Source organism: Lutjanus erythropterus, chromosome 14, assembly GCF_056507025.1.
Source record: "Lutjanus erythropterus isolate fLutEry1 chromosome 14, fLutEry1.hap2, whole genome shotgun sequence".
NCBI classification, from domain to species: domain Eukaryota; kingdom Metazoa; phylum Chordata; class Actinopteri; order Lutjaniformes; family Lutjanidae; genus Lutjanus; species Lutjanus erythropterus.
The window spans coordinates 27,277,030-27,289,232 of NC_139330.1; the positions used below are offsets into that span (position 1 = coordinate 27,277,030).

Consider the following 12,203-nt stretch of genomic DNA (forward strand, 5'->3'; position numbering starts at 1 on the left):
CAGAGTTGCAGAGGCAGAGAGCTTAGTCAGACACACACACACACGCAAACGCACTTAAAAAGCTATATGCATGCCCATACACATATCACGTGTGTTACAAACCGGCTCAATTATGAGCAACATTTTTAATGATCAATGATTTGCATGTTTTTCCACAATAAAATCCTCATTTAAATAACTGACGTGGGTTGTTTGAGAGCATAACCCAAGTGAATGAAGTAGAGAAATTAAAGGTTGAATAAAAGAAAATAAAGCAGTCACTCAAAATGTTTCCTGCCTCCACTCCACCAGTCATTCTTCTTAATAAAATGTGAATTAGTTGAGCAGACATCATTAGTTTGATGGAAATCCCAGTCCTCTGATGATCTTATGTTGAGCATTTCCGTGCACCACCCCAAACTCTTCACTATACTTTTGGCTGCTTTGCGTACACCAGAGGTTTTCAAAGTAGCAGGCGGGCCTCCCCATGGGGGCTCCAAACTGTTCCAGGGAAGACTCAGTGAATGGAAATGAAATATGTTACATTATTAATTAAATTAGTTATCAAAAAAAGATCACGCAGTGTTCTAAATATGTGTGATTTGAAAGAAATAGTCCAGTGATACAGTGATACTACTACAGTAGTAGTGATACAGAATTTTTCCCACTTTCCCAGAGTCAGAAATAAATGAAATAAATGCCTTTGGACAGACCTTTTTATTCATTTGGTGTAGTCTGAAGTTATATCTAACACTGTATTAGACTTATGGGATCAAATAACATGATCATGGGCCCATAGGCATGGCTCACAGTCTCAGACTTTAAAAAAAACCCAAAAATCTATGGCATACATGATGCTGCACCAAAATCCAATATGAATGTTCATGTCCTTGAGTGACAAGAGAAAGCAAGAAGTTTGCAATAGAAAAATAAGGGACACTTGAGCTCTGGCGAGGCTGATGCTGTCTTTTGATTACAGTAGAGTAAAGACAGAAAGATAATTCAGCACTCTGGACATGTGTTCAATAATAGGGCCCACTGCTCTGAGACTTTTTTTTCTTTTGGTCCAAAGTGTCTGGATCCATAGGTACAAATCAATTCCTGACCAGTCAGCCAACAGCTCCCTCGACACTACTAACTGCGTACATGTGAGTGTGTACAGAGAAGATTTTACGTGCATGCAGTTTCATGTGTTTTAGTATGCACTGATATTGTGTGCAAGTATGTGGGATTAACCCCTGCTGTCAATGGAGCGGGTGGGACTCTGGCTTACATTGAGTTTTGGACTTTGAACACACCCTTCTTCACCTTCCCCTTCTTCCTGAGTACTCTCCCAGGTCCTCCATTTTAATTTTCTTGCCTCCATCCAGAATAAAATACCACCCCTGACCTCACTCTCCTCTGTCAGAAAAACCTGAAAAGATTCTCAACCATTCGAGTTGAACCCTGATTTCTGTCTTTGCCACCAATGTTTCACCTCCACACTTTTTTCTCCCTCTCAGTGTGTGATGAAGCTGTTTATAGCTCACAGCTATACTGATATTGTGGTGTGACACACTGAATATAGATGTATTGTTAACACAGAGTTAACACTTTGGGAGCGAGATATTGGCATGTGAGTTCTAACTCAAAGTGTTACCTATTCAAGTGTGAGGCTGTGAAACAGTTGGTATGATTGTTACAGTGCTTGAGCAGATAGGTTTTCAAATTGCAGGTAGGGCATAACACTTCAAAACATGCCAGTCCAACCTAAATAAGCTGTTTGGTATCCAAGCATGTAACCTTTCACCTGTAATTTAGGATAAATCTGAAGAGTTTTTGTTACTGTTGGTTAAGTTTCATTTTACCAATAATTAGCCAAATATGTTTTTCATCTTTGAAGATGTTTTTCATCATGTTTTTCAGCATCATTCACCATGATTGGTGAGTGTTCATGTATTTACATTGAAATATTTGACAAACTTCGAAGGACTCTCCACTTAAAAATGTTTTGTTTTCTCTCTCTCAGAATAATTGTGTGCTCAGATACTAATTGTCTTCATTGTGAAGTCTTTTGTGCTGTTGTAAGCTTTTCCTTCATCAGATAGAGATTTCCAGGTCAAGACTTTGTAGCTGCGCAGGACCAAAGCTGAAAACTCTAGTGTATCAAAACTTATCAACCCATAAGCTAGGCTGTGTAACTTCCTGTTTCTGAGTGGGAACTTTTGTGTGTATGAACCTACAGTGTCATGCAAAGCGATGCCCTTCTTACAGGACTCCACTGAGCATGTGGGCTGGAGATGTGATTGACAGACTGGTCAGAGAGATTGGCACCCAGTGTTGTAGGAGTGAAGGCAACACATTGTACTGGCATTAGACAATATTGTGTTTATGTCTGCAGAGCATTGCACTGTGCATACTGTTTTGTGCAGATACAATTACAGAAATCACGAAAACAACATAGTATAGTTGTTATAGTTACATTTTTGGAAATATATTTGTTCATTCTGTGAAGGAGAGCTGGCTGAGAGGATCGATTCCACTGTCTTGTCTGACCATGAAGTGCCCAAGTGAAACCATACCTTCACTAAGACGTGTAATAATATGATAGTTTTTATCTGTTTATTGTTTATATATATGGCTAAACATTTTGGCTTGACAAAAGAGGTGAGCCCACTGGCGAGTTTGAGGGGCAGAGGCTAGCTCCGCCCCTCATGTCTATAATGACAGCAGGACAAACAAGAGCAATTATAGCTGTCAGGAGTTTGGCTCCATGATATATGCCAGCAGCTGGTTAGCTTAGCTTTCTTTATGAAATGATGACTTATTGTTTTTATAATTCATCTTTGTATAAATTAAACAAACAAGATTTAAGTATGTAATGAAAATTACTGAGCTTTAGACCACTAATTGGTGATCTTGCTTGTGGGCAGATTTTGTAACCACTGGACAGAGTCAGGCTAGCCCTCTTCTCTCTGTTTTCCCTCTGTCTCCATGCTAAGCTAAATCTATCATGGGTTATACAGTGATTAAAGTTTGTTAGGATGAGTTTTCCAAGTTGTTGCTAGACACTCAGAAGACATCTGGTAAAGGTTTGAAATGCTCAATGAACACAGACATCTCAATACATGTTAGGTTGTGTTCACATGGCACATTTGGCATCAGTAAAATTCAGAGTTGAAGTGAATGATTTTAGATTATTTTGATGATAAACTCACTCATATGTTCAGCAGGTTTTGAAGAACTATGTTCAGACTATGTCATATTTTCATGAACTACATGAACCAATCACTCAACTCATATGTCTTAAATCATACATCGAAATACAGGGTGTATTGTCCATTTTGATGCCTCACAAATACTCATACTAACATTTTCTTCGCCCATATTGAATAACGCTTTTGTCTGACATTATGTCTGAAACATCTACTTGGAAGGCCTCTATATGAACTTCTCCCACTTGGGATTATATCACTCTTCCTGTTCTGCAGTGCTCAGTGAGAGTGTTTAGGAACAAACCCCCCATCCCCACTCATATCACAACACTTAACTTCCTATGCTTTATTCATGTGTGGTTTTGCATTCTCTTAGCAGAAAGGCACTCTGGGAATTGTAGGGGAAAATATTCAGCATCATATGAAGAGGAGTGCCTGGAAGCGAAGTGATGATGTTATTGTTTCTATTCTACTCTTATTTTGAAAGATAGCTAAACATATGTATTCTGTTTTTGTTGTGTTAGTGAGGCAAAGTGGAGGACATGCAAGAAAGGTGAATGTAAACCCATGATGTTCAGACCTTCCTTAGCTTGTTGTGACAGGAAGTCCATCCTCTCCTTTTTTTCATGCCTTCTTTTCTCGTACATGCTTTCTCGCTGTGATTTCCTGTGTATATAGAAAGATGTGTGTGTGTTTGTTTGAGTCATTCTCTGAACTCAGCATTTACAGACACCCACCTCACTCAGCAAGAAGAATAAGTCACAATGACTCCCAACCTTAGTCATGTCCCCGGTATTCTGATGAAAGCGTTTTTATTTGAAACTTTGCAATAAATTTTTTGGAGGTCGAAGTGTGAGGGCATGTATCTTGCATTTGCACCTATTGGCAATTAAACATAATTAAAATTAGGCTTCGTAAGGCTTACAGGGATAGTCAGTTTTTCTTGTTTTCTATTCTTACTATTTGAAATCCCCCTTACCCTTTGTATTATTGTCCTTAACTGCAACTCCACAGTTGTAGTTATTAGTAAGGTGACAAAAATTTGATCCCTCACTGGCTTGACAACCCTGTGTTTTTTATTATTTTTGTTGTGTTTTTTTGCTGGAGCCCTCTGCATTGGCATCTTGACTGAACCAACACACCCCTTTTTTCATGCAGAGCTGTCTGTCTGAACATGGCCTTCATCATAACGTGTGCTGCCAGGACAAAAACTGGGCTATTTCACATAGACCTGATATTAAATCACATCTAGTATTCAGTGGAAGGTTTTCAGATGGAAGAAATTTCTACAAAAGCTGAGGAACTGTGAGCGCTATCCACATACATAAGATTAAACATCACATGAAGCATCTCAATATTTAAATCTAGAAAACACTTTTGATATAGAAATTGCATCCGAATCCTGCCTCTTAAAACTTGAGTCAACACACTAATTGGTGTTAATCCTTTCTTTGTCACTCTGCAGGGCAGGACAAGTGGCGCTGCGAGAGACGAACACATGAAGCATGAAAGGGTGGAGTTGAGGCTCAGCTGACCCTTCCCCTTCCTTCTCCTCCTTTCCCCCGTGCTCCATTTGATCGGCACCACCCCCCTCCCTTCCCCTCCTTTCCCCTTCCTGTCTCCCCCGCCCTGTTGGATCTCACCCATCTCGCCTCCCCTCCTCCTCCAAGCCTCAATCAGCCGTGCCCAATGTACTCCCCGGAGCAGGAAAACATCTCCACCACGTCCTCCACCAAAGTGCCAGTGAAGTATGGAGAGCTCATTGTGCTGGGGTAAGCAACAATTTACAGATGTTTATCTTTACATCCACAAACTATATCTGTGAATGTACCCTTATTTTCATGTTATTCAATGCAGAGTGACTTGCGTCAATCAAATAAGTGCATATGTGTGAATTTGAAAAAAATACAACTGTACTTCCATCATAATGTTTCTGTGACACTAAAATTGGGTACTGTTCACATTTGAACCAATACGGTACCGATACTGGTACCTGGAATTTGGCCAACTGCACCTTTTTCCAGTACTTTACTCTTTCTGTAATAAGAAAAATGTATTTTGAATCATAAAATGCCCAACCTTCTTAATTGCAACATTGTTATTTACTTAGAATATTTTGTGATTCATATGGAGCATTTTGCAGACCACACAAAATGAAATTCCTCCTCCTCCCATCTCTACAACCTGCAGCCTATCAGTCTGTCACCAGGGCAACGCTGTTGTTTGTGGTGCTGAGGAAGGATGCAATATCCTTCCTGCTATGTTGTTGTTGTTGCTGTGCTTCACATTGATTTTTCACGAATATTAGTTTCATTTTGAGGTTTTGGACATAATAAGAACTCTCAAACTTTGTTGTCCATGGAGAGTTAAGGTACACTGTTCAGATGCTGGCTGCAGCGATGTTGCAATGTTAGCTGCAGCTGCTGCAGGGGACTTTGTTTTCAAGCTATGAAAACGGTGCACTCTTTAGCTTTTGTTATATTATTTTAGTTGTATTTTATGTTTGTTATACGTGTTGCCCTCGCCAGTTTTGCATTTCACATTACATACATACTGCAGGGAGTATTGTCTGTGTTGAGATTCGAGAAATATAACCACACTTTAGACCTCTTTCAGCTTGCTATTGCCCTGACTGACTCACTCACACACAAAAGGGCCAAACCTGTCCAGCTACATTTTCACCAAGTACTGAGAGAAGTTAAGGCCAGTTCAGCTTTGATATGTAGCACGTCATGTCAGACATCAGTTTCTGGCTTTATGTCACCATCTGCTATTGAACATGTCTTTTGGCCTGATGCTTTGTCGCCAGTCGTCTGAACATACTTTTAAATTTAGTTCCAGCTCATTGTTTTGTTTTCTGGACCACAACTTCATTGTTCTGGTTCACTCTCACTGCTCTCACAGTGTTTTCAGACGCAGCTGTTTTCAGTGAAAATCTCAAAAAATCCACTGTACACTACCTGATCAGCACCAAGCAGAAGCATTTAGCATATAGTTGGTGAATGTCGTGGAGCATTTAGCAGCTAAAGAGTCACATATATCCCTCCCAGGAGTTGGTAGAGACCAAAAATGGACCTAAAAAAGAGTGAATATTGGACTTATTCATCATATGACCAGAAACACAATATGATAATGTTGACAAAGGTAACTGCTGCATATGTAAATAAGTAACTCACCATATTAGCCTAAGAGGTGATGATATGTCAGTGTTTTGCTCTCATTTTATTCCTGCTCAATTACTTCAGGACTAAGTTTGTTGATATGTCAGATTTCTTTTCTTATGTGCCGCATGTTGTGTAGCTTGAACCTGATCTGTGTGTATTGGCCATGATTGACTGTATTAGTCATAGTTGAATCTATGAGTCATGGCTGATAGTTGTTGGATGTGTTTTTCTCCGTTGCTGGCTGTTCTAGCTCAGTCCAATCAGTGTTCCCAACACTCCCAGTGTTTCCCAGTGAATTCACTCTACACATGGAGCTGAAAATGTGACCAACCTATGTGTATTTCCTGGTTTAAGTTTTTGTGGTGTTCAACTAAATTTAGGCCCCATGCCCATAATTTTGAGAGTGTGCAGTGTTTGACCTCTTATTCTACGTGTATGAATGAAGACTCAATACACGTTTCATTGGCTGGTTTAAGGGGTAACACGCAAAGAAGATTGCTAGCAAATAAACTTGGATGCAAACAATTTATGATTTTAAGTATTATATGTATTACATGCATTTGGCCATTTGTTAGACCTCAATGATGCACACAATGTGTTTTGTTGAGAAACATTAAATGCAAATATAATTTATTTACAAGAAAACTCCTCAGGGCTCATTTAAGGCACCAGCGTACTAACAGTAAATCCTAAATTAGTGTGATAAAGATTCAGTCTGAACATGGTGCGACACACAATTTTGTGCATATTTGATGTGACTGTCTATTGTTCTTTTGTTTACGTTATATGCCAAAGATTTCACATTATAATTGAAGAGATAATTATAACTTACTGTGAAAACCATGGAAATGATAGTGACAAGAAGAAAAAGAGCTATTGTTGTAGTAAAAGACCAAGTGTCCCAAGAGAATATATAGTAAGGATTTAGAAACACTTTGATTGGTCTGTTAACTTGCAGATATGTAATTCTTTTACAGAAAACAACATATACAATTGTTGATATTTTTGTCCAGTTGCATGGGGTCATGCATGGAGAGTACGCCCAGATAGGATTGTTCAGCCAGAGTTAGAATTCAGTGTTTTTGGAAAATGAGATGAGCCACATTACATGATATATCACAAGATGAGATCAATTTGGCCAGGAGCAGCGCCGGATACTTATCATAAACACCTTGGCTGTCTCTCCCTCCAGAGATTTGTTTTGACTCAAGTCCACATACTCAGCTGTAGGAAAAATCTTCCACCCCACCCTGCATCTTCAGCATAGAAGACATTTAACCACACACACTCATACACACATACACACTTTCTCCAATAACAACTGACAGTGAAGGACTTCCTTTATCTGTCTGTCTCCTGTTTATTCCCCAAAGGGCTATTCTACTCCACTCCCCATCCCAGCCCACTCCACAGAGGAATGCAGATGTCGGAAAGACTCCTTACACGCACAGAGAACACAGACGCACACATACACATAGACACACACATTTTTCACGTCTCACTCAGACACACACAGTTGGTTGCACAGCTGACTCACAGTTTGTTGTTCTGAGTTGTGCTGGAGCGGGTATTGTCAGGGAGATGACCGTGGAAATTTTCCCTAGTGGAAAAAGGCAGTGAGCAGTAAATGCAGTTCCATGCCTTTACAAGGGAGAACCCCAGTTTTCCGCTTTGCTCGTCTTTTTCCGCTCCTGGTTTTTGATTCTAGGTCAGGCCACCCTTTTTAAAAGGTCAACAGAGGCACTTTTTGCTCAATGGGATGAATAGACACACATGCTGCGCTGCTGCAAGGCTGCTCTACGCGTAGGGAACATTTCGATTTGCATTACTGTACGTTTTGTGTGTGGCCTCTAACCCTGACAGTAGTACTGCACTCTGTCCTCTGACCTACTCCAAGGAAGTGAATTAATCATTGTGACACTCTGGGGCAGGGAAACCTATTTACTATCAATGACCTGTGATTTATGCAATATAAAAGCCGCATAATACCATGACAACATAGGATGCTCTTCAATTCAAGTCAAACACAAAATACATCTTTTGTTGTAGCTACTAACATTGAGAGCCGAATCTGAAAGTCTGCAAACAGTGATACATGTTGTAATTAACCTTTTACATTAGCATGAGGCTAATGATGGCTAATTAAGACAGTTTTCTGAATGAGGATGCCCCTAAAGTTTTGTCGTTGCCAGTTTGTAAAAAACCTGCTCACTTCCCTCCAGGTAAAGCAAAATTTTACTATGAGGTCGACTTAGAAGTGCTGTGTAGTATTTTCTTGAAAACAGACAAAAGTTGTTTTCAGTGTTACTCACCAAAATTGCTTTGTGTTTATCCTTGACAACTGTGATTCTGTATATTCCCCTCTTTGTTAAACATTTGCAAAGCCATTTTGTCTAATAATTCAAATCTAGCATCATTTGCATGCAAATTTGTTAGCTTACAATTTTCTTCTTCCTTGTCTTTGTTGGTATATTGATACACTTGTCACAAATGTTTGTGTGCTTGTTCACATGCACAGTTCAAACAAAAGGGAATCACTCATAAAAAAAAAACATTTGACTACTAGTGGTCAGAAATTCCACAGCATACATTTAACTTGTGGTATGACTACAGTCTAGAAAAACACCAAAGGTCTCCAAAGCAAATTACAACAACTGCAACGACAAGCACAGAAACCAGTTTAAAAATGCATGCTACTCTGTCACATCCTAAATTAACCCTTGACTTCATTGAACTGACACATATAGCACAGGCTTCGTGAACTTCTGCCTTTAGGTCATCTTGTTTCACATCACATTTTCTCTGAGTGATGCCGAAACTGTGACCCTGATAATTAGGCTCATTTGCTTTTCACTTAAGCTGCTGTTGTATAGATATGGACAATGATTCAGAAGTGTGCACCCAGACTAACCCTGGGAAAGACTACCAGCTAAACTGTAAACCAGTGTAGTAGCCGACGAATCAACTATATTGATGATGTTAGCAACAAATCTTTGCTTATGTAATTGAAATCTGCTCTCTGTGTGCAGTGACTATACTGATTTGGTTGGTTTTAGTTTGCGAGGTGAATAGCAACTGTGTTAAATGACTTGTCACCCAGTACAGAAACATGATTGTGCTAACTTAATGGTTCAGCTGTGGTTAACTCCACCCATCTGGTTCTCCCAGCAGGCCGAAACAAGTGCTAGGATTAAATCGAGACTCTGTGTGACCGAGAACAGACTCACACACGCAAATACTAATGGAGAACCCCGCCAACACATAGCACAATGTTGTGTCTGACCTCCTTCCTAACCCCAGTCCAACATTACCATGTTTGAAGCTCAGTGATGCTAATGGCCTAATCCGGAGGAATGCTGCAGCGTCCCTGGGGATGATCTGTTTACAGGCGGACTGGACATCCATGTGGCTTTTTAAACAACTGTGACATCATCGGACAAATCACAGTCCTTCCAAATCCATCTCTGCCTTAATACGTCTGCATTAACATAATAATTGTGCATCCATGTGCATGTTTATGGATTTTTTTTTTTTTTATATGTGGGTTGAATCTTCACATATCCCATGAACCACAAGTGCAGCACAGTGCAGCTGTGCTATTAAAGGGACAGCTCACCCCCTAATCAAAAGTAGATATTTTCCTCTGGCCTGTAGTGCTTTTTAACTATCTAATTTGTTTTGGTGTGAGCCGCCTACTTTCTCTCGGATATAATTGAACTTTATCCAGCACAAGGACTAATTTGTTGAGGAAAAACTGTTATATACAGAGTCGCAAAAAATTTAAATAATTTACGCCTTAATATTCACCTAATACACCTGTGGATTATCTTGAATAACTGGGTCACCGTTTCTGGAAAGAGACATCTACAGCTGGTTTCTCTAAAAGCATATCACACAAAAGCAAAGTAGATAAATAAGTAGCACTACAGGTAAAAGGAAAATATGTCATTTTGATTTTCAGGTGAACTGTCCCTTTAAGAGGTTTTAAAATGGTATATTCATACATGGAGATGAAGGTCATTGAAAGAAATAATCTCTCTCTTCCCTGCCTTGTCTATTTAGTTTGGCACTAAGACAATTTTTAACATCTATTATGTTAATATATATTTTAAGCATTGTATGTTTAAAATTAGAAACTTTTACATATTTGGCAGCCTCGGCCTGTAGTATAATAACCTTGTAATGCTAACACATGTAAACAGAGATGCAGCGAGTGACTCAGCCACAGGCAGTAATTACCCACACAACCTGTCTTTATGTTTTTATATGTTTACTGTATAAATGGTAGCTTGTTGCTGCACACTGAGCCTTAGTTTATGAGTGTTTGGAGGGAACACACTCTCACACGCACTTGTTGCTTATTGTGGGAATTGAAGACTACAGTTTGTGTCTGCACACACATGGACTAACTTTTTCCCAACTTCTTCCTGCCTCACTGTATGAACAACCTGTGTATCCACATGCACATTAACACACACTAACTTGTTGCTAAACTTTGGCCTCTCTACCATTGTTTTGACAATATTTGGATACATGTATGTACATTCACACATTATTGCTACCCATGGGAACCTGGGTTTGAACTGCCAACAGACTGCCCTGCCCTCACTCTGGATACGGGATAAACTTCACCATAGTTACGCTCTTGCCATGGTTACTCTTCCCAAACGTTGCTGTGACTCTGTTCTCTCACCATGGTTACTCATAAACCCTCCCAGCACCGTTTGATCCCAGCAGATCTGCTCTCTCAGAAAAACATTTCGCTGCAGGCTGGGCGTCCTTACAACCTGTCTGTGCCGTCTCTACTGGACTCAGTACAATGGGTGGTTTCATTTCAAGAGTCTGATTGGTCAAAGACACGCTGCAGCTGTGCTGAAGTCCTACACAGCATGGCTAGTTCTGTGGTACAATTGTAGTGATGGTGTTTGCTCTAATGTTTACGACTTTAAAGAAAACTTCTCAGCCATTACACATGCGTGTGCAGCCCTGGATTAAAACAATGAACCCTTGATTTTTGCTTCCTTGATACTGTTGCTATGTTTGTAAAGTTTATCACTGAAAAGTCACACAAGACACTTTTAAAAAGTACAAGGCATTAAACTTGGATGACACTTAGAATGTCTTGCTTTTTTTTTTTTTTTTTTAAAAAAAGCAAATTAATAAAAACAAACAGATGAAAACTGCAAATTTCATAGCTAAGCAGAAGCATTAGGAAGCAGTTTAATCCCTGATCATGTCTGTACTGTGTTTTTCTGAGTTTCCTTATCGCATTTATTGCAGTTGAGTATGATTGCAGACAGTATATGAGGGGAGCCAGAGGAGTCCATAACTTATGTGGCTTCTGGATGTCATAACAATGATAAAGTAGTGAGCGGTGTTTATGCATGTGGTAATGTTTATAAAGCTGTGGCTCTGTTAGCAGAAGTATCACACTGGAGCGGGCTTATCTGAAACATGTGTGTGCTGTGCTATAGGCTGTCCACTTAGTGTACTTCACATACATACTAAGGTTGCCAAAACTATCAAAATATTAATACTTCTTCAATATGTTTAAAAACAATACAATACTACATTCTGGAGAAAAGTACCTAAGCTGTAAATAAATGATTTAAGTGCTCATTTAAGACCTCAATTCAGTCTTTATTGTCCTGCTGAAACTTGGCTTTCAGCACAATTAGACAGTGTTCAATGACCTTTTCTGTACCAGCGCTGTGTGCATGTTGTTAATTTATAAAGAAAAAAAAAACTGTATTGTGTGCCTAGGAGATTTTTTTTTCTTTTTGCAGTGGTATCGAAATAAGCTCTGAATATCATTTTGTCCTCACTAGTACTGTATCAAAGTTTCAGATTCTATTATTGTTACAAC

At 39.4% G+C, this 12,203-nt stretch overlaps 1 protein-coding gene across 2 annotated transcripts in view; it reads left to right on the plus strand.

Moving 5' to 3' along the window:
* Positions 1–12,203, plus strand: part of peli1b (pellino E3 ubiquitin protein ligase 1b) — a 45,218-nt gene that overhangs the window by 20,605 nt on the left and 12,410 nt on the right. For both annotated transcript variants that reach the window (XM_084735315.1, XM_084735316.1), the window contains exon 2: positions 4,639–4,945. In XM_084735315.1, the coding sequence (XP_084591441.1) occupies positions 4,863–4,945 (83 nt within the window). In that variant the 5' untranslated portion in view covers positions 4,639–4,862. The remainder of the gene's footprint in view (positions 1–4,638; positions 4,946–12,203) is intronic.